Source organism: Ambystoma mexicanum, chromosome 10 (assembly GCF_040938575.1).
Source record: "Ambystoma mexicanum isolate Mex_15411 chromosome 10, UKY_AmexF1_1, whole genome shotgun sequence".
NCBI classification, from domain to species: domain Eukaryota; kingdom Metazoa; phylum Chordata; class Amphibia; order Caudata; family Ambystomatidae; genus Ambystoma; species Ambystoma mexicanum.
In genome coordinates, this window is record NC_090932.1 from 1,354,362,437 (window position 1) to 1,354,385,229 (window position 22,793).

Here is a 22,793-nt window from a genome sequence, read left to right on the forward strand (position 1 = left end):
ATTAATGTCCCCAGCACCCTATCAATTGAAGTCACCTGAGGGTGTAGGTTGTGTCTGTGGTCCATCCCGAAAGGGTATCTACTGATTTAGAAACATTAAGAGTGTGAATGTTATAAAGTGTATTTGAGTTACTGTTATATTGCTTCCTTCTGAAGAAGGCTTATTCCAACTGACTGTTAAATAAATAATTGTGTATTCAAGAAACCATGTGTGTAAGTCTTTATTTGAATACTTGTCACTGTGAATCTCTGTGCAACTCCCCTACAGCTCACATTGACCTCTCTTGGGATAAGCCTGGCTGCTCAACACGCTACCAAAACTGTGTAGTACTAGCTTATACCAAAGGTTGGGTTCCCTATACCTGTGGTCAGAGTTGTGTAGAGTGCACCCAAAGGGTACTGCATACAAACATTGCCTAACAAACGTTTTCCCTGTTGCCTTTCAAGTCTGATCCATTTTCTTTTTTTTTCTTTTTATTGGAGCATCAGCCAAGATAATGCATAGTCACTACAAGCATAAAATAGATTTGACCGGAAATCCCTCAACCAATACTAGAAAATGAAAAAGAGGATCCATAGCTACAAATAGACGGATTGCATAAATAAAGGCTATACATTTTCCATATGTGTAGAGAATCTGTCTCCCTTTTGGAAATTCACTAAAAGGTCCTTCCTTTCATTTATCTATTTTATTAGTGTTCCGCTCTAGCACGCCTACAGTTGGAGATTCATCTGAGATGAATGTCCATTTTCAGTCAAGTATGATATTTTGATTGTTCTGGGCCATTGTTAGCTGTAACGTAAGTTTATGACCATGTTTGAATGTGCACAACCATAATCTTCCTGAAGATGCTTATTTCAATCATGGTCCTGTGTTTTTCTTCCAAATGAGCAGAGTTCATCGGCATCCACTTGAAAGAATTGCTACGCCATTCCAAATGTACAGTTGGACGGCTCCCTGCACGAACCACTTCATTGACTGTGTGAGAGCAGAAGATGCTTACACATCTCGTATGGGCTATGAAGAGCACATCCCTGGCCAGGTACAGCAAACCATGCATTTGTTTCATATTAACTTGCTAGTTACAAAAAAATAGGAGTCATCCAATTCAGATATTCACAAGGGAAAACAGATGGACTCCTTTGAGAACTGTATACAACCTGCAAGTCATAATATAAATTGCAAGAGTTTCTACTGGGCATTTCTTTGAAGGGTGCTAATAGGGTGTCATTGATCATCTGTAATTAATTTGTGATAAAATATGCCAAACATTTATTGTGATTACAAGCTGCAAAATGATAAAAGTAAGCGCTACTTGAACAATGTTTTATTATTCTTTTATGTGCATGCACTGATTTATTGAACTAATTTACATTGTCCTGATTTCTTATTCACAGGAACAGGCTGAATAAACTCTGGTCCTAACATAAAGGACTAGAAACTGTAATTATGTGATTGCAAAGATCCACTGAATGTAATCTCTTCAGTCTCTACTTTAATGTTGTATTTTGTAAGGTCCTGGAATTGTGAGCAGTCTCCTTGAAAAGCAAAGGTCCCAATATACTTAAATGTAGCATATACTGTGTATATGCTACACTTAAGCATAATGTCCAATATTTGGAATCCTCACAATACAAGAACAAACACGGTCTGCACAGTTTAACTGGCCTTCTCAGACTGCTCATTGCCCATAAGATGATTAGTTGTGGAGTAGTTGATTCATAGCTAATTGTTTGGTTGTTTGCTTCCAGACAAGACAAAATGTTGATCACTTGCCAGTCATGAGTGTGACGAATTGCAGGCATGAACCCCCTAATGGGGAGTCCTCCCCTCTTGGTTAGGGAGGTGAGCCTGCTCTGCAAAACCCTCCCTATGGGTCGAGGCAAGTTTGACCTCTCCAGGAGAGACTCTCCCTTTGGGAGGGCTAGGGACAAGGACTCCCGTTTCTGCACGGAACTTCCTAGGAAAACTAATTTAGTTGCATAAATGGGACTACCTGGTAAGCTGACGAGTGTGATATCCCTATCTTTGGTTGAAGGCAAGGCAAGACTAAACCCAATTGTACAAGAAAAGGAAGATATCGCTTTAATAAGAGTACGAGATAAATGTTTAACTGTGACAAGGAGGAAGAGAAGAGGAGCGCCTGATGCTCAGGGGAAGCCTCATGAAAACATTACGCTGGCTGGAGGCAGAGCGCAAGCTAGTACTGCAGCCCTCGTCTCGACCGAGAGAGGAACAAGAAACCCGGTGGTGGTGTGACCCACAAGCTGGATGTGGTGGGCAGGATGCCCTACAAACACAGCTGATACCGCCGGTACGGGAAGCGTATCCCGATTCCAATCTGCAGCACCAGTACGTTGCAGGAGTCTGACGCGGACTGTAAAATGGAAGCTGAGAAGCAGAGAGGAGGAACCGTCCCGAGCGGAGCTCAACCACCAGCGTCGATCAAGAGAGGTACCTGGGGGACCAGGAGAAGTTGGAGGGGCATGGGATAGCCTTATCAATCAGAGGCAACTCATCCCAGTCACAAGAAGGATAAAGCAGGGATACAATTATGCGATTGGAGTTTGAGGCAAATAACGAATAATCCAGATGCAAGAGTCATTGTATGAAGTTGAAACATCGTCCCATTGTTCAGAACGAGTTATCAAATAAGCAACAAAGTCTACCAAGAAGTGAAAAGCCTAGAAGAGAGGGGGCGGGGTTAACACAGTTGTTGTACAATCAAAAGAAAAGACACTATAAGACTGAACTTATCATATTGAGAGTTTAGAAAACCATAAAAGAAAACCCTTTTCAAGTACTCCTGGAAGGGGGGGTTGGGAGGAAAGTACAAGTAACAATCTTGAGTATCAAGACCGGTTACAGTGAAGACATACTACAAAGTATGAGAGAGAAGTGTTCTTGAGGAGCTACAAGAGTTGATCGCAGAGATTTGTCCCACTGAGGTGCTGCAAACAAAGAATGAACTGGAGAGGCCAGACGAAGACAATCATTCCCTTGGTCTATTTATATTAAAGTTGGTGGCAGGGGCAGATACGGTAGTTTGGACATAGGACATATTTTCTTTTGGAATTCATGACCACGAACAAGCACCTTTTAGTTTCTTTATATAGGCAGGGCACTTCCTTTAGTGATGGGGAAAGTTTAGCTATTTCCTTATTTTAATTAAAATAATCTGAATCATGTCTTCCGTGACTCCTAACGACCCACCACATGAGGTTTTTGGGGAGACCATGAGGTTAAGTATCTTCATTTTTAAGAAGTGGGACTTGTTTCGTATGAAAACATTACAGTAGATCTTTAGCCTGACTGTTGGGTGTTGATAAAGTCCATTGAGATTGCTTGCCTGGGATGCAGGGTAACCAGTAAAGGGACTGAGTACCACAAAGAAGGCAGAAAGGTTTGCTTTTGACCTGGCACACAATAGTATATTTCAGTTCCACATTTTCTCCGACAGGCGCACCTTTTGTCCAGATCTAACTTTTTTCCTATTCCCAAATCTGACGCTTGTGAGGCATTAACAAAATATTAAATATTTTATGTGGATATGCATGATCACATGAAGAAGGGGACCTGAAATCATTGATTAGACTTTTTTCTAGCAAGGTTTGCATTTTCTCATAGATGTGACTTCCATTTCTAGCACCAGAATATACAGATTGCAATGATTTGTTGAATGGAATCGAATGTGCTGTTCCTTGTTTAGAGAATATTCAACTTGATATTTGGGGAGCATGGATTGAATGTAGTTTGCAAGGCAAACCAGGAGAAACCATGAATTCACTTTGTCTGGTTTAGGGCTTGTTACGGAGAATTCTCATAAGGTGCTTACTCCCTCTACCTTAGACCCCCCCCCAGCTCTTTTGCTAAACTTTGGGGCTTTGAACTTTTTAATTCCGTTTAAATTCTGTTTTCTGTGTTATTTCTTTTTGGTTATGGAGTTTTAGATAACTCCATAAGCATCCTCTTTTTTATGTGCGTCACACAGCACCCTCAGTGCAGTGACACAGGGATGTCTTTTAGACTGCCAAAAGGTTTAAATACCTTATCTGGGATAAACTACTGTTTCCCACAGAATGTAAGGTTAAATTGACTTTACTAGTCCTAGACCCAGCACACACTATCTTCCTAAAGAGTGCTGTAGGGGTTACCTAGTATCCCCTTTGTCTAGAAACTGATGTAGCAGTTAAATGGTACCCCTTTCCTATCGAAATGGGTGGTGGCAGTGGTTTACAACGAACTATGATTTTTCCCGACCGTGAACACCGGTGGGTAAAAATCGTAGGAGCCATGTTTTTCAGGATAGTGCCTTAAGCCCCTTTGTTTAAACGGGTCCCAGTGTTTTTTCGCCATTTGTGTTTTGGAAAGGTCCTTCTAGAGTTTGTCTCTGTGCACCAAACTAGGTCTGGTCCCTTTTTTTCTATGCCTTTGGCGGGCTTCAGGACTGAAGACTGCCTCTGGCGCCTGAGTGTCTGAGGTGGGCAGGAAGTAAGGGAGGTGCCCGAAACTCACTGTGCTTAGTCTCCTAGGAGACCCAAATGCACTCTGGCGTGACTGGCTGGCTGACTGTCCGGCAAGGACAGCCACCCTGCTGGGTGAGTGGCAGCTAGGCTGGAATGAATGGGAGAAAAATGTTTAAAAGGCGAGTCTCTTGGACTGGAAAGCAGAGTTGACCACTGGAACGAAAGAACCGAAGATGAGCTGGAAGAAGACGGCTGCTGCAACTCCTGGACCGTTGGTTTGCCCGGCAAAGCCCTGCTGCTGGTCTTAATCGCCAAGTTCATCTCGACATAGAAGCCCTCCAAGGATGACTTCTTCCTTTGAATTGGTAGGACCAATCAACTTGTAAGCCACCTGGATACCATTCTCGGAGCCGGTTGGGATTAACCAGGGGGAAGGACTCAGCTTGTGTGCTTGACGACAGCTACTTGAACCGAAGATCTTCATTTTGCCAGCTTGTTTGACCCGTCCCCGTGCAGTGCAGGAGTCCCCCGATGTCCTCCCTCTTGTCCCCATGACTGAGGCCCAGGAACAGTGAGATCTGCAGGAACTGCCAGGAACCAACGTTTTCAGCTGCATCTTTTCTTCATACTAAGGTTCTGTGCCAACCCGATTGAGAGAACTTGCCTCTCGCGGTGAAGTTCGTGAAACTTTCCCAACTTGCAGGCCTAATCAGCTTGTGACTCAACATGATTCTTTTTCGTACAAACTACTTCTTAGAACTTTGGCAAAGACTTTACCGTTTACTACAAGAACTGCTCTTTCCTATCCAAGACACTAGCCCATTGACTTTAGCCTAGGCTTATTGGACTGAATCGAGTCCTCAAATGAACTGAACTATTTGCACTGCCTAAGAAAGTATTTGTGATCTATCTTCTTAACTTGTGCCTTTTTCCTCCTATTTAAAGTAACTGAAGTGCCGTTTTGCTCCTATTTCAGGGAGCCTTATTTACTCAAACTTGTGGGTTTGGAACTGAAGTATATTTGTGTATGATATTAAGTTGCCGCCTCCTATTGAATGTTTTCTAAATGATTGTGCAATAAATTAGTTTTACCAAGAAACCTTGAGTGTAAGTGTCTACTTGAAACACTGTGATTGTAAGACCTCTGTGTAACTTATTTTACTGCTCACATTCCCTCTTGTTAAGCGGGGCTGCTCAGCTCGCTAATAAAAACTGTGTAGTACAAACTTATACCAAAGGTTGATTTTGCTTACACTTGTAGTCCTAATTGTATGTGGTGGTCCCACAGGGTACTGCATGCAATTCTGCCCAACAGGGCTTGAAGCCTTCAAAGAAATACCACATTGATCTGTAAAGATCATAATAAGGTTCTACAGCTCAAGAACACATCCCTTACAGTCAACAATTATTTTCAGAATGTATATAAAATCTCCCCAATGGATACAATCTGTGAGAATTGTACTCTATAGGGTGAATGTTTCAAATGTGTACATCTGTAGTTAGTAAGGCAACATCTTAATACTTGGGCCATCACCCTCCATAAATATCGATAAGGGATTAGGTCTCCCCACTTGATAACCTGCTAGGCTAACTCAGAAGAGCACATGCATACAAAAGAAACTACCTGAAAATTAGAGGAAAACAACCTTTCTAGCTTTTGCCCAATATGGGTTCATGTAATGCTAAAGTGGGCTCTGTGAACCTCCGGTTAAACCGTTTGAAGCTGTCTCCATACGGTTCAGGACAGGATGATTGATCACCCCTGTCTAAATGTAAGCAAATCTGAAACTATTTATGGCATTCCGTTGCCATCTAAATTACAATGGCCAGAAGAGATGGGTAACTCCCCCTTTCTAGCCAGCAGTGTTGCAAATCTAGGGATCCTCCTTTCATGCAGCAAACTAATAAAATAACCTGAAAAACAAGCTTTCAACTGCACACAATAAGCCCAAACCTGGAAGTGGCCCAAAAGATCAACCTGATTAGAGCCCTGGTTGTAGCAAACTGTTACTAATGCAATACCTTGTACATGCACTTGAATAAGCCATTAATACATTAACTTGAGCTCAGTCAAAATGGAGTTGTCTGAATGATCCTTGGCTTAAAATCATAATGCACTTTTAAAGCATGTTAAATCACACACTGAAACGCCTCTGGGGAGGTTTTAAATGCCTTGCATCCTATGTGAAGCTTACCAACCAGGAAGAAACCTCAGATTCATGGGATAATGCAAACGCATACCGGCCACATTCAATAGACTTATTCACGAGGGGAAGGTTGTGTGGTAATATTTTATAAGAATTGAAACAGTCTGCCTTATAAACTGCGAACTGAATGAAACGTGGCCAAAACAATTTAAAAAAAGTTTTCAAGACTCCTCAGAAATGGACTTGGACCAACCAGTGCAGATCTTGCTAAACTGCACCCAGTTCTACAGAGACGATCAAGGCTACATTGACAGAGCACTCTGCACCATCTAAAAAATGTGGCAATGGTCATTTAATGGCACCAGGCGTGTCATTTTTGTATGATTGCTACATAGAAATGTACTCTTTACTGTGAAGATTTATTGCACTCCCCCTTCCCATCGTTACCTTTAAGATACCTACCTCTGCCCTTCAAATTTCCTCTTCCATTTCAGGGCTTTAAAGCGGGTGTGTTGTATATGGCATCTTACAAACCACAAATCATTAAATATTAGGTTATTTATGAGTAAAATGACTCCAACATGACTCCACCTGCTATCTGATCAGATTCTCTTCTTGAGTATACTTAGGATAACTTGGAGTGGAACTAAAATCTCAAAGTCCATTCTCACCAGTTGATGAGTAAATTATGTGGAGTACCCCACACATACCAGAAGTCATTTTGAAAACGTGTTGAGTTGGCACAAGTCATGGAATGGACTCGGACCTTTTAGATAGTTTAGCTATATCTTTGCAGTCAATGGATAGCATATTATTCCTAGGTCCTGTCCCCTATATCCCATACTGCATGGGCATCCCAGCACAGGGACAGGACCAGAAACCATTTTGCCTCTCAAATGCGCAATTCCCCTTTAAATTTAGAGCAAGCTGAGGAGTGGCTGCACATGTAAACACACCTCACCCGCCTGCAACTTGCCCCAGTACTCTCTTCCGCACGGAAAAGAACAGACCTGTCCCACATCCGCTTGAGAATATTCGACTGCACAACTGCTTTTCCTAGCTCCAATATTCTCCTTATCCGGCCTCTGGTGCCTGTTGGGTACGAATTGATGCAGTCCAACTGGTGTGGGACTGCACAAGACTTATCTCTTGGTGTTCGGTAACCCACCTTTTAATATGCACCTGTACTAGACAAGTTGATAGTGTGAATGATCAGACAGGCTTATCTTTAGAGGGATAATGTGAGCTGTAGATCTGTACAATGAAATCAGTAAATGCAGGTATCCAAGTAAACACTTACACACTTAGCTATAGTATACATATTTATATATACACAAAGATATTTAAAGCATTCTTTAAAAAGCAGAAACTAATAGTAATATTAATCCCAAGTTAGGATTCAATTAAGAAAGAGAACAATAAAGCGGGTGATTAATTCTTTCATATGTCATACATTTTCCAGCACATTGAGTGACGTCATTTCAGGTCCGTAATAACCCTCATCTTGTATCCGCTTTGCCGTATTGAGTCATAAGGGAGGGAACGTTTATAGTTCGATAAGAACATACTTTATACTTAGAAACACAGATTCTCCCAGAGGGATGTAGGCAGTCTTTTATCCGAGCAATAATATTGTTCAGCAATTCAAACCTGAGAGAACAAGCACTGCCAAAGCCAATAGGTACATAAGGGAGACTTTAGGGAGCCAGGACAGCCCACGTCAATGGGCCAGTTCAAACATTTGATGCTCTCTCATTAGCAATGGATTCTCCTCGATTTAGCTGCTCTTTGTGGTTTTGGCGCCTTTTTCTCAGCGCCAAAGAACAAACCGCTCTGGTTATACGTTCTTTTATCCCTCGGTACTGGACTCTGTTGAGGGGACTCCGGATAAATATTCTTTGCTTCTTTGGGGTCCTCTGGATGCCCACAAAGTTTTGTCCGGATTCGCACTTTGGAAGGCAATGCACTCGATGATGGTCAGCAGTCCCCGGGTATTGGGATTCAGCTGCTTTGGTAAGTCGCAGCAAGTCGGGTGTTTCGCCAAAATGAAGCTTGTCTTAAGGCTAGTTGGTCCCACCAGCCCAAGGGAGGATGTTACCCGTACGGGTCTTCCCAGTCGAAGCGAAAATGGGGTCAGCAAAGCTGCAGGGCTTCACTGGGCACTTTGCAATCCGGGATGGTGCTGCTGGCATCTCTTTACATCATCTTCGGATGTTGTCCTCCAGTGATCGACTCTGCCTCCAGTCCCAAAAACCTCGCCTTTTTAAGCAAGTTCCCAATCATTCACCGCCCTAGGCTGTCAATCGCCCAGCAGGGTGGCTCTCCTCCTGGGTAGCCAGCCGGCCAATCAGAACTGGTTTCACTCAGGCACACATAGACAAAGGACAGGGAAGTTTCGGGACACTCACTTCCTTCCTTTCCAGACACACTGGAGCCTGGTCGGGCTTCAGGGCTGAAGCCTACCAAAAGCAAAATGCACTCAACCCTGATTCAGAGTAAAAGCCCAGAAGAAACTAACTGACAAAAAATGGTGAAAAAAGAAGATGGGGAGGGGGGCAATTTAGGGAAAATGGGCACCCTTGGGTGAAGCACTGCAGCTGAGGTATCAGCCTGCAGATACATGGCACAATGTAGTAAAAAAGAAACCACTGACACCAGTCATCCAAGTGAGTTCGTGTAACAGAAAGTTAAACGAGGAGTGGGATAAAGGAGTTACTACGAAACTCCCCAGCACTCCATATCGGATGGTGTGTGCTAGACCCACAAAAGAAAAGTTAAGACAGGGTAATCTAACTATTCTTCCCAATAGTAGTTCACCCAAGAAAAAAAACATAGTTAAACATTGAGAAGTCCAAAAGACTTCTCAGTGGCACTGCACAAAAGGTGCTGTGTGCCACAACGCAAGACCAGATGCCTATGGAGTTTGCCAGACTCCATTTAAACAGTAAGCAACAAAAAAAACCCTAGTCAGAAAAAACACATGAGGGAGTGAGAAAAAAGTTCCACTCACTCAGGAGTTGAAATTGAAAAGCCCTGAATCCAGCAAAAGAGCTGGGAGTTTCTAACGTTAAAGGGAATTGGCACAGAAATTAAAATTCTCCCTAACACCTGCACCACTCACCCCCAGATTAAGGGATATCTTGTTCTAGTCATTCATTCTTTCTGGATAGACCATCAGCATTTTGGTTTTTGCATCCCAACCTATGTTCAATGGTAAAATCAAACCCTTAGAGGCCGATGGACCATCTAAGTAATCTAGGATTTTCCCCCTTCATTTGCATTAACCATCTCAAGGGTTGGTTGTCAATTTGAATAAGGAAAGTACAACCATACAATTATGGCATAAACCTCTTCAATGACCACACAATGGCAAAACGCTCACGCCCTATAGTTGCCAACCTTGTTTCACAGTCCTTCAGTTTCCTACCTGAGGAAGCAAATTGGGTGTTAGGCAAGATTGTATGCAGTACCCTTTGGGTGCACTACAACAACCCTGACCTCCTGGCAATAGGAACCCAACCTTTGGTATAAGTCTGTACTACACAGGCTGGTATTGTGGTCAAGTAGCCAGGCTTATCTCAAGAGGGGTCAATGTGAGCTGTAGGGGAGTTGCACAGAGATTCACAGTGACAAGTGTTGAAATAAACTCTTACACACAAGGTTTCTTGATTAAACAATTATTAATTTATTTACCAGTCAGTTAATGTAGGCCTTCTTCAGAAGGGAGCAATATTCAGCAACACACAAACGCACTTAAAAATACACACTCGTGGGTTTTCTAAATCAGTAGATACCCATTTGGGGTAGCTCTACCTACACCCTCAGGTGACCTCAATTGCTAAATTGCTGTGGACATTAATAGATCACTGTTTGCATTTAGAATTGTCATCAGAACAGTGTTAAAGAAAATGGAGATTAGAATAAACCAAGTATTCACACAATGATTCTTAAGCAGGTAAGTACTTTCAATAACCCCCCAATGCAAGGTCAGTTAACCCTTTCCTGGAAGGAAGGTAAAACACACAAGCTGAAGAGAGAAGTCATTCAGGGAGCCAGGCCAGCTACTGTTGAGTTAGCAAAAGTCAAGGTGAGCTGTAACACTTCTTACAGGTAGGTAGAAAGTAATGCATAATGTTTTAAATGTCTTTGTAGAATAGAAGAAATCAAAGTAGGACCACAAGCTGATTAGGCTTGTGAGGTAAAGAAGCTGATAGCAACTCTACAACTGCAACCAACCAAGTCTCCAATGAGGACAAGTGGCTACACTACAAAAGGGAAGTTCTCTTAGACTGTACAGTATCTTAAGGTTGAAGAAAAAGTGCAGCAGATGACTTCTGTTCCTGTGCAGCTCTGCAGATCCTGTTGTTCCTGGGCCTCCGTTGTGGGGACAAGAGGGAGGTCTTCTGGGGACTCCTGCACTACAATGGGACGGTCACTGCTCGCAACCCGCAAACTTAAAACCAGTGGCACTTCGGTGTTACAGCTCCTTGCGTCTACCGCAAATAGCAACACTGCGGTTCCTGGCTGTCGAGATGGGCTTTCCTTGCGTCTGGGGTCCCGCACTCTGAGCGGTCTCAGGCTTGGTCAGTCCTGCTTCCTGGGAGTCCAGAGGATCTTCGAAGCTCTTGGCCAGCTTAAAAGCAACACACCCGAACTGGTGTTCCTCTCCCTAGTTATTCGGTTCCAGCAGCGAATGCAGTGGAAATTCAACCAGCTTCGAGAGGATGTCCAGGTGGCTTATTTTGGAGTTGAGTGGTCCCACCAACTCAAAGGGATAATTCGCCCTTGCAGGGGCTTCTCTGTCGATACGAATTTGGAGTTTCAGCACAGCAGCAGGGCTTCACCGGGCCAACCAACGGTCCAGGTGTTGCAGCAGGTGTCTTCAAGTTCTTCAGATTCCTTCGTCCAGTGGTCGACTTGGCCTTCAAAGCCAAACAGCCTCGCCTTTTATGCAGGTTTCTCCACCTTTATATGCACATTTCTCTTCATTCCAGCCTAGCTGTCAGTCGCCCAGCAGGGTCGCTGTCCTTGCCGTACAGTCAGCCGGTGAAGATTGCATTCCTGTCTCCTAGGAGACTAAGCACAGGGAGTTTCGGGCACCTCCCTCGCTTCCTGCTCCTTCCAGACACCCTGGAGGCAGAGACGGGCTTCACTCGTGAATCCCGCGAAAGTCAAACCGAACAAAGGGACCTAACCTGGTTTGGTGCGCAGAGTAAATCTCAAGACGGACCTTTCCACAAAGGAATGGCGAAAAAAGAAGACTGGGGCCATTTTGACCAAAACGCAGCCTGCGGTAAAAACACACAATGGTTGTAAAAGTAAAAAACCACTGCCACCAGCTGTTCAGTGAGGAAAGGTAACATGAAAACTGTTAAATGAGAAGCTGGACAAATGGGATACTAAGTAACCCCTCCAGCACCCTATCATAAGATAGTTTGTGCTGACTGTTGAAAGTTACAAAGGTAAGTAAAGGCAATTTCACTTTACTGCTCTGGGAAACAATAGTTTAGTTTATCCCAGAGAAGGTAGTTAAAACTTTGGGAAATCTAAGACTTCCCTGTGCCAATGCATTGAAGGTGCTGTGTGTCACAATGTAAAGATGATGCCTATGGAGTTTGTCAGACTCCAAAGTTAAAAGAAACCGTGTCTAAATCACAATAAAAATAAATGAGCGGGTGAGCAAAAGGGCTCATTCTCTCTAGGTTCGATATCAAAAGTCCTGAAGGCCAGCAAAAAGAATTCTGTGAATTCTCCCTAACAAAATGTATCCTAAGCCACGTTAACCGGCCTCTGGTGCGGCAATCCTTCTGCAGGTCCCGGTAGTGCCGCCTCCTCCACCACTTCCTGTGGGGCCTCTGCTTCCACTTTCTCCTGTGGAAAAGACTGCGCTTGCTAAGTCAACATACCTTTGGGTCCAGAGTCGCCATGCGCATTGGCTCAGACTTCTGCTCCCGCCTCATTGGAGGAGGACCAGGCAGATCAGGACAGCAATGACCCGCCCTGCTCTATAGAGCATTTCATGACCGGGTTGTGGATATGATGGCTTTGCTAGACATCCCAATACCCCAGCCCCCGGCTCCACACAAAGGGGTACTTTCTGGAGCCTTCACTCTGTCGACACAGGAACGTACCAGCCTGTTCCTTCAGAAGAACGTTCTGGCCGAGGCCCATAAGGTCTGGGAAAAACCTCATTCCGGGCAACACCTAAACAAGAAAATTGACACTCGCTACAAACTACACACATCGAGGACATATCCTTGTCTGCATGTCCTCTCCCCTCATCGACGGTGGTGGCAGATGCCCCAGTTGAAGCCGGGCTCTACATCCTCCACTGCAGCTTCTCAAATCCTCTCCAAAGAGGACGAGCTTCTTGACGCCATTGGGGAAAAACGTTTTTTTTCCAATTTGACTATTCAGCTGCGTCAGGCTAATACCGTGCTTATCCTGGCCGCTGCTTATGTTAAACTGTGAAAGGAGCCCACCGTGTTTCACAAATGTATTCCTCCTGATGGGCTCGAAGACGTTAAGGGCTGCTTATCCGATGCCAGGGTTCTGGCGCAGGATCTACTTGAAGCTGCGGCCCATCATATAGATACTTCCACTCGGGGCCTTATGGTCGGAGTAGACCTCTCCCTCCAAGCGTGGCTGCATGCTATAAAGTTTTCGAAGGTATTTCAGGACAAGGTGCATGATCTCCCCTTCAAGGGTAAAGAACTGTTCCATTCTTCCACGGATGAGGAACTCACAAAGACCAAGGCAAGCACTCAAACTGCCAAGTAATTGTCCGTCCTTTTGAAAACCCCAGCAAAGGCACCTGATACTCGGAGGTCGGGGTCTCAAACAAGGGCCTTCTCTGGTTTCAGAGGCTTTCAGGACTGCCGAGCGCGCTGCGCAGAGGCTCCAGCTGGTGGCACCCGCTGTAAACAGCAACGGCAAAGTGGCTGGCTTTTCTCTCGGCCAACAGCCTCCTCGTCAGCAACGGGTGGTCTCTCCGCCGATAAAACATTAAAATTATATTTTCCATTGGTCGCACGAGAATCCAGTGGGAGGATGAATTTCGTCTCATCTGGAGGTGCGGCAGACCATCACAGAAGACTGGCGGGTTTTGTCAGTTGCCCGGGAGGGCTTTCGCTTGCCGCTCCCACCCACATCCTTTCATCCTCCTCTCCAGCACACTGGATCGCCCTCCCTCGGAGCCGAGGTACAGAAACGTATAGACCTCGGAGCAGTGCAACCTGTTTCCTTGAGGGAGCAAGGGGAGGGCTATTACTCCCATTGGTTTACAGTGCCCAAACCCAACCAGGCTGGCCTGCACACTATACTCCACCTCTCTAGGTTCTATCTCTTTCTACCCCTAGGGAAATTCAAGATGATTATGCCCTGCCCGATAAAGTCTTCTCTCCAGAAGGGCAATTGGCTCAGTGTGGTAGACCTTCAGGATGCATACATGCATATTCTGATCTGGTGTCCGCATCAAAAATATCTGCGGTTCTCAGTGGGAACGGAGCACTTCCAGTATTGTGTGCTTCTGTATGGTCTCCGCTCGGCATTGCGTATAATCATTACGAAGATGTCGGTCATCGCAGCATTCCTCCAACTGCAGGGGGTTCATGTATCTCCATACTTGGACAATTGGCTCCTGTGCAGTCCTTGCCCACAGGCCGTTATGGCAAATCTTCAGTCACTCCTTCATCTCCTGTTCCATCTTGGGCTGTCTGTGAACTGGCGGAAATCGTTGATGGGCGGTCACTCGACCTGATCTTTCTGGGTTTCCGTTGGGATACCATCAGTACCAGAGTGTTTGTGACAGAGGACAGGATTGTGGACCTTTCGACGATGTTCCAGCACTTCCTGCAGTCCTCCCACATGTCGGCCTAGTGGTTCAAGAGACTCCTGGGCCTCATGGGTATGTTAGCTCTACCTCTTGCACGCCTGAAAATGATGTGATCTCAGCTTGCTCTTCGGAGCTTCTGATCCCAGGCTACAGGACCAGATTCCAAGATGATTCCAGTCCCATCCTGCATGATGGATGATCTTCAATGGTGATCTGCCAGCAACCTTTCAGTGGGGACCTCCTTCTAGGAGCCCTGAACACAAGCAACGATTACTACAGACTCCTCCCTTCTGGGGTGGGGAGCAACACTGCGTCACCTTGAGGTGTACGATTTGTGGACGCCTCAAGACAGGCGGTCCCATATCAATTACCTGGCGCTCCTGGCATTTATTCTGGCGCTCAAGGCTTTTCAACCCTCTGTCACCAACAAAGTGGTTTGAATTTGCTTGGACAATTCCGTTACAATGTTCTACGTCAATAAACGGGGGGCTAGCACGTCTCCCCCTCCTGGTGTACCTTGCTATCCAAATTTGGAATTGCGCTATCCAACACAATGTCTGGCTCCAAGCTGGGTACATTCCGGGTCACCTCAATGTGGCTGCAGACTCCCTCAGCCGTCAATCTGCTGTGAGTTACGAGTGGGAGATTAACACTGATGTTCTCACCAAGATCTTCCAGCAATGGGGACGGGCTCGGAGTGTCTTCCTTTGGGGGATGCCTTTCAGATCCCGTGGGACAACATGAAAGCGTAGCTTTCCTTCCTTTGCCACTGATTCATCGGTCACTCTGGAAACACAGGAATGCAGCGAACTGCACTCTCCTTTTAATAGCTTCTTGGTGGCGAGCCAGGTTCTGTTTTTCATAACTACAGCACCTGTCGGTGTCCTCTCCGATTAGGTTGCCCCAGATTCTCGACCTTCTTCACCAAGGCAATCGCCATTTGTGGAAACCCTCCCCACAATCGCTCAGCTTGGATACCTGGTGCCTGAGTTCTGATCATTGGCGAAGTTCAAGCTCTGAGGACAACATGCGTATAATTCAAGTGGCTCGAAAGCCCTCTGAGCTTAATACAAGAGCAACTGGCTCTGTTTTTGTCATTGGTGTCTAGCCAAAGTGCTTGATACAAGACATGCTTCTTTTGACGCTATCTTGTCTTTTGTATCTGACCTTGCAGCCTCTGGCCTACATGTGCCATTGTGGCTTACCGGTCTACAAACAATCCACTGGCTAATCCAGTCATCAAAAGACAATTGGCAGGTCTTCGGCATCTTTTCATCGGTTTGGGCCCCTCATCCCAAATGAATCTGAATGTGGTCCTCACTGCTTTATGATAAGTCTTTTGAACCTATGGCCACTACCGAACTCGAGTACCTTTCGTAGAAGGTGGCCTTTTTGACTGCGGTAACATCTGCAAGACGAATAAGTGATCTTCAAGCTCTCTCGGTGGAACATCCGTTCCTTACTTTCCAGAAAGATAAGATTGTGATTTGCCGTTACCCTTCCTTCCTAAAGTGGTTTCTGAATTCCATTTAAACCAGTCAATATATTTACCGGTCTTCTTCCCGAACCTGGTCTCTGATGCTGAGAGGGATCTACACAACCTAGACATCAGACGAGCTCTGAAGTTTTACCTCGACAGAACAAGCAAACTCAGCTCTTCACAACTCTGTTCCTTTTGGTGACCCAAAAGGGAATCCAGCCTCAAAAGCATCCATCTTCCATTGGATAGCTTCATGTATTTCCGAGGCCTACAAGATTCAAGAATCAAGGCCTTCAATCACCAAAGGGCATTCATGCACATCTGGTCTGTGGCAAAGCGGCCGCTGTTGCCTTCCAAAAATACGTCCCTTGGGAGTCCATTGCCAAGGTGGCAGCGTGGGCCTGCCCATCAGCTTTTTGCAGACAATACTGTCTTGACCTGAGCTCCCAGGCTGATGCCCAATATAGCCAGGCAGTTCTTAAGAATTTGTTCCAATAGGGGAATTTTCCATCCACCTGTAGTATCTATGGTCAGTACTTGGGAATCTCCCACAAGTATGGAAGAAAGGGGACCGGCGTAGGAGTATGACAAAGTTACCATAGTGACTACCTTACTCCTAGTCCATAGCCCGATTTCCTCCATACGCCCGCCGTACCCTCTAATAAGCATTCTCTATTATTGCTAAATGGTTAAATGGTCCTAAACGGTTACCAGTCATTTGGTCGAAAACCAAATGATCGAATGACCATTTGATCGAAGTAAAATGGTGAGAAAAAAAGGTCGATTTTTTTTTTTTTTTGTATTTTTTATTTTATGGGGGGGTTCCCCCCAACCCCCTTTTTCTTTATTAAAAATATTTTTTAACCAACCAAAACTAAAAAATTTATATAAATAAATAAATAAAAAATGCGACCTTTTTTTTTTTTTCGACCATTTTACTTAGATCAAATGGTCATTCGATCTTTTATTTTCGACCATTTGACCGGACACCGTCCTAGACCTGGCGATAGAAAAGCACTGAAGGGCGATGTGCGGGGCAAAGCCCAGGAAGGCAAGCTACGGTCACCTGCGGTGGCCATGCATAAACATAAAAGAAGGACAGAGTTAATCTTTTGATGCTTTAAAGTGCTCGGATTCCGCCCGGAAGGACGGAATGTTGCACAAGTACAGAGGAAAGGGACTATGGACTAGGAGTAAGGTAATCACTACGGTGAGTAACGTCGTCAGATTCTCCCAAAGGGATGCAGGCAGTCCATTATCCATTGAAGTGTTCAATATTTAAAACCTATAAGGGAACAAGCACTGCCAACGCCAGTAGGTTCAGAAGGAGGCCTTTAGGGAGTCAGGACAGACAAAGATAATGGGCAAAATCAACATTCTGATGCTCTTCTTCTTAGAAATATGTACTTAAATAGTCAGTGTTCAAGAGAGAAATCACAGCAACTCAAGAGGAGTTGCCTTTAGAAAGCACAAGCTGTAAGGACAATGTGTAGGGTTAAATCGCACTCCCAAAGATAGGAAGAATCTCCAATGGCAAAAGGATAATGTACCCCTATCCCCACAATACCTTTTGAAATTAATAAGTTGTTCCAGCTGGTTGCCTTCACGATGCAATGCAGTAGACCCTTGTTCCTTGTCCTTGTTCGTGGTGACGAAAGGGAGGACGTCTGGCAGGCTCCTTTGACGGCACGCGAGAGAGGGACTCGGCAGCAATGGATTTCCATTGAAACAGCGGCTCTTTGTGGTTTTGGTGCCTTTTTCTCAGCGCCAAAGCAGAACGAACATCTCTGGTTAGGATTTCTGGTCCTGGTCTCTAGTGAGGGGAATCTGGATGCGGATATCTTGCTTCTGTAGGATCCTCTGGATGCCTACGAAGATCTGGCCGGATTCATCGGACTTCGGAAGACCATGCACTCACAAGTGTTCGAGGTACCCCCAGGTATTGGGCTTCTGCAGCTTTGGAAAGTCGCTGCAAGTAAAGGTTGTGCCAAAATAGTTTCTCGAGGTTAGTTTGTCCCACCAGCCTAAGGTAGAAGGTCATCCTTGATGGGTCTTCCCTGTAGATTTGAAAACTGGGTCAGCACAGCTGCAAGGCTTTGCCGGGTACTTCACAGTCCAGGGGGGGTGCTGCTGGCGTCTTATCTTCTGTTTCTGATGTTGTCCTCCAGTGGTAGATTTTGCTCTTAGTACCAAAAGCCTTGCTTTTTATGCAAGTTCTCATTCATTCACAGCTGGCCAATTGGAACTGGTTTCACTCAGGCACACCTAGAGACAAAGGACAGGGAAGTTTCGGGACCCAGCAGCACTTCCTGCCTTTCCAGATACACTGGAGCCTGCACAGGCTTCAGGGCTGAAGCCCACCAAAGGCAAAACACACAAAGGACTCCAACCTGATGCAAACAGAGTAGAAGCCCAGAAGAAACCAACTAACAAGAAATGGCAAAAAAAGAACTGGTCCTTTTGGGAAAATGGGCACCCTTGGGTGCAGCACTGCAGCTGAGGTATCAGCCTGCAGATACATGTCACTAGGTAGTAAAAAAGGAACCACTGCCACCAGCCATTCAAGTGAGTTAGCATAACAAAATGTTGCATGAGGAATGGGTTAAAGGAATTACTACTATGTAAGCCCCCAGCATGGCACATAGGGTGGTGTGTGCTGGACCCATAAAGTAAAGGTAAGTAAGACAGGGGTCGTCTTAATATTCTTGGGAACGGTAGTTCACCCAAGAAAATGTAGTTAAACATTAAAAGAAGTTCAAGGGGCTTTTCAGTGGCACTGCACAAAAGGTGCAGTGTCACAATGCAAAAGCAGATGCCTACGGAGTTGATCAGACTCCTTACAACAGTAAGGAACATAGAAAATCACAGTCACAAAAACTGAGTGAGTGAGAAAAAGGTCCCACTCACTCAGGAGTAAACATGAAAAAAGCCATGAGTCCAGCATAAGAGCTGGGGTCTCTAAAGTTAAAGGGAATTGGTACAGAAGTGAAAATTATCCCTAACGGGACACTCTGAAGCAGGGCAAAAATGCAACCCTCTGCTAAAGTGTTAGGTGCCAGATTGGAGCCAGAGATACATTTTAGCTAAAAAGCAGTAGCTACAAATGCAGGACCAGTAGCGACTGTGACAAGGCCAGTAGATTGTTTTTGGGGCACTAGACGTTCTCTATGAAATAGTGAAGTGGCCACAGAGGAGTGGTTTATCCCAGATGCATGATGACTGAACTGAGATCACTGCAAGCTAAAACCTACAACTATATTGGAGCATAGATCGGAGTCATTTCAGCTTGTGTAGAGAAGCTCTCAACGCTTGCACCAGAAAAAATACAACCCACTAGGGATAAAGGTCCAGCACAACTCTTGCAAGGAAATCAAAGTTTTAGTTCCACAAAAATTGAAATGCGCCAGCAAAGGACTCTGCTGCCATGGAACGGTCTGCCAAAATCAGTTAAACAACCCTTTATAAAGGCATACAGCATCATCAGTGACAACATAAATCTGTGCAGCTGGTTGTGACCCTATACATAGACTACCTGCCTATAAGGAATGCCAGACCATTGGTTCCATCCCCATGTGTCTATCTTCTTCTACGTGGGCTCCTCCTTGCGCATCATCCGGCATAAAGCTGCAACTAATTGGCAATTATGTGAAGAAAAACAATATTGACTCCATCTGTAACCTCATGTGCACCTGGTACTGCAGAGATGGGCTAAGAGGATCCTTCGAGGCAATCGCTTCTAACCAAATACAATTCAATTCCTGACACATTGGCGCCACCCTCGTTTCAGCTATGTTGTAGCTCTCCCGGCACCTTGCAGCACAAATCACGCGACCTATGGTGAGTACAAATGATCCCTGTTTTTAGAATCTTTTCGATTGGGGTCTAACAGTTTAATGCTGGGAGTCTTGGGACTGGTGTTTTTGGGTGCTATTACTTGGAGCTGGGACAGGAAAGGTCGGAGGCTCGTGGCCTTCTTCTCGTGAGATCGCATTTCACAAAGAGCTCTCAAGCCCCTTGTGGCCTTGCTAGACTTATTCATTCTGTAATACGAAAGGTTGGCAACATGCGACCATGAAGGGTCGAAACATCTCTGTAGCTCTGGCCTTTCTCACTGGTGCCCAAGCTACAACCTATCCCTGCATGCATACGCTTTATTTCTATGTGTGTGACTCAGGGCTGTGGCCCTGGCTGCAGCACGATTGTTAGGCAAAGTTTGTATGCAGTACCTTTTGGGACCACTACACACAACTAGGACTACAGGCGTAGGCAAACCAACCTTTGGTATAAGTCTGTACTACACAGTTTTGGTAGCGGAGCTGAGCAGCCAGGCTTATCTCAAGAGGGGAATGTGAGCAGTAATGATGTTACACATAGGTCTACAATCACAAGTGTTCAAATAAACTCTTACACTCAAGGTTTCTTTGATAAATACTTATACTTTTATTTATCTGTCAGTTATAAAACATTCATAAGAAGGAGGCAATATAATCACACACAAATATACTTCAATATTATTTCAGAATACTTTTCAAAAGGAGTAAAAGGCAAAGATTACTAGAACATGAAAGGTTAAAATTGTTCTTGAACTGCAAATACTTAGAGTTCACCAGAAGAGTCGCTTCAATTCAATAGGCTAGGCCAAAGACAATGGACTAAACTCTTGGATAGGATAAAGCGGTTCTGGTAAGTAAACGGTAAAGTCTCTGCAGAAGTTCTCGGAAGTAGTTTGTAAAACGAAGAATCATGTGTTGGGTCACAAGCTGATTAGGCCTGCGAGTTGCAAAAGTTTCAAGCACTTTCACCGTGAGAGGAAGTACTCCGTCTTTGTCACGATCCATGCCCCTGACCCCCTCAGGTATAACAGCCCCCTGGCAGCAGTGGGGCTAAAGCCCTTCACACTGACCCCAAGGGCCTTAAAACTCCATCAGAAACATACATGGAGTCAGTCCTGGCGCATTTGGCGCCAGGATCATTATCAGGAATAAAGCAATACCAGTTTTGGACCTTAATCCAATATGGAGGCCTATTAAACAGCTCAGTTCTTGCAACGGTAAAGAAACAAGGACAGCATTAGTTACAATTCTTACCTGGGCAAGCAGCGAGTCCTGGCAGCACCCTGCCCATCTCCGGGTTTCACCGCAACCTGCTAGGGAGAAGGAACAAGGTCAGCATTAACAAAGCACTTACCTGGGCAAGCAGCGATTCGATCGCTCATCACTCCAGAACATCACCGCAACCTGTACAAAGAAGATAAGAGAACACAGGTTAGCAATTAACACCAATAAACAGCGCAGTGCTCTGCATCGACCATCGGCGCGGCAACTCTAAGATCACAACCATTCCTGTGAAAACCAAGAGACATTGTTGGGGAACAGCGTAGTGGAGCAAGATGCCAAGATGCCAAGAAGACAGAGAAAACGGAGGGAAACAAAGAGACTGAATAAAGACTGAAAAGACATTATAACTCACCTGGAAGACAGCAAGCACAGTCAGTCACAGCCAGTCTAGACCTGATATAAGGGCACAGGGACCAGTGAAGCAACTAGGTCCACGGCACGCCCGCACCAACAATGTGCCCCTGCACAGAGACACAGGACGGAGAGTTCAACGCACAAAAACCTAAGGTGAGCAATAGCCCCATGGGAGGGGATTTGGACCAAAAGGAGGTGGGCGTCCACCCATCACAGGACCAGTATCTTAACCCTCCATTCTCCGGTTATAGGTGCTACCCAACGTCTGGCACATAACCAAGCAGAGAGGGGTCCCGGATAGCTCTTAGACTTCCATCCAGTATCGTGTGGCGCCCCCGTGGATACCAGGTGAGCGTAACAGTTTTATTTCACAGTACCTTACAATGAAAAAAAAGATGCATCTGATGACTTCTGTTCTGGCAGTTCCTGCAGATCTCGCTGTTCCTGTGCCTCAGTTGTGGGGACAAGAGAGAGGACGTCGGGGGGACTCCTGCACTGCACTGGGACTGGTCGGCAAACTTAAATTTTGGTGGCTGTGAGTACAGCACATAAATTGGTGTCCCTCTCCCTGGTTCTATGGTTACCTGAGGAAATTCAACCAGCTCCGAGATAGGTGTCCAGGTGGCTTACTTGTGAGTTGATTGGTTCCACCAACTCAAAGAGAGAAGTCGTCCTTGCAGGGGCTTCTCGGTCGATGTGAACTTGGTGATTTGGACCTGCAGCAGGGCTTCACTGGGCAAACCAACGTTCCAGGAGTTGCAGCAGCCGTCCTCTTAAAGCTCTTCTTTGGTTCTTTCATTCCAGTGGTAGACTCTGCCTTCCAAGCCAAGAGACTCGCCTTTTATTCAGTGCTCTCCCATTCATTCCAGCCTAGCTGTCACTCACCCAGCAGGACGCTGTCCTTGCTGGACAGTCAGCCAGCCAATCACCACAGAGTGCATTTGGGTCTCCTAGGAGACTAAGCGCACGGAGTTTCGGGCACCTCCCTCACTTTCTGCCCACCCCAGACACTCGGGCGCCAGAGGTGGTCTTCACTCCTGGAGCCTGCCAAAGGCGAATTAACAAAGAGACCAAACCTGGTTTGGCACGCAGAGCAAAACTCTAGAAGGGTCTTTCCACAAAGAAATGGCAAAAAAGAAGACCAGGACCTGTTTTTACAGAGGGGGCTTAGACGCCATCTTGAAAAATATGGCTCCTGCGATTTAACACTACCGGGCTACGTATAGTTTGCGGTCGGGAAAAATCATGGTAGTTTGTTGTAAAACCACTGCCACCAGCCATTCTGAGAGGAAAGGGTAGCATATGACTGCTACATGAGTATCTAGACACATGGGATACTAAGTAACCCCTCCAGCACTCCATTGTAAAATAGGGTGTTATGGGTCTAGGAATTTA

General features: G+C 45.4%; 1 protein-coding gene across 1 annotated transcript in view; it reads left to right on the plus strand.

The window, feature by feature from the left end:
* LOC138492324 (clustered mitochondria protein homolog) overlaps positions 1-22,793 on the plus strand; it is a 1,100,229-nt gene that overhangs the window by 299,764 nt on the left and 777,672 nt on the right. Inside the window, exon 8 of the mRNA XM_069619372.1 lies at positions 895-1,042. Within this exon, the coding sequence (XP_069475473.1) occupies positions 895-1,042 (148 nt within the window). The remainder of the gene's footprint in view (positions 1-894; positions 1,043-22,793) is intronic.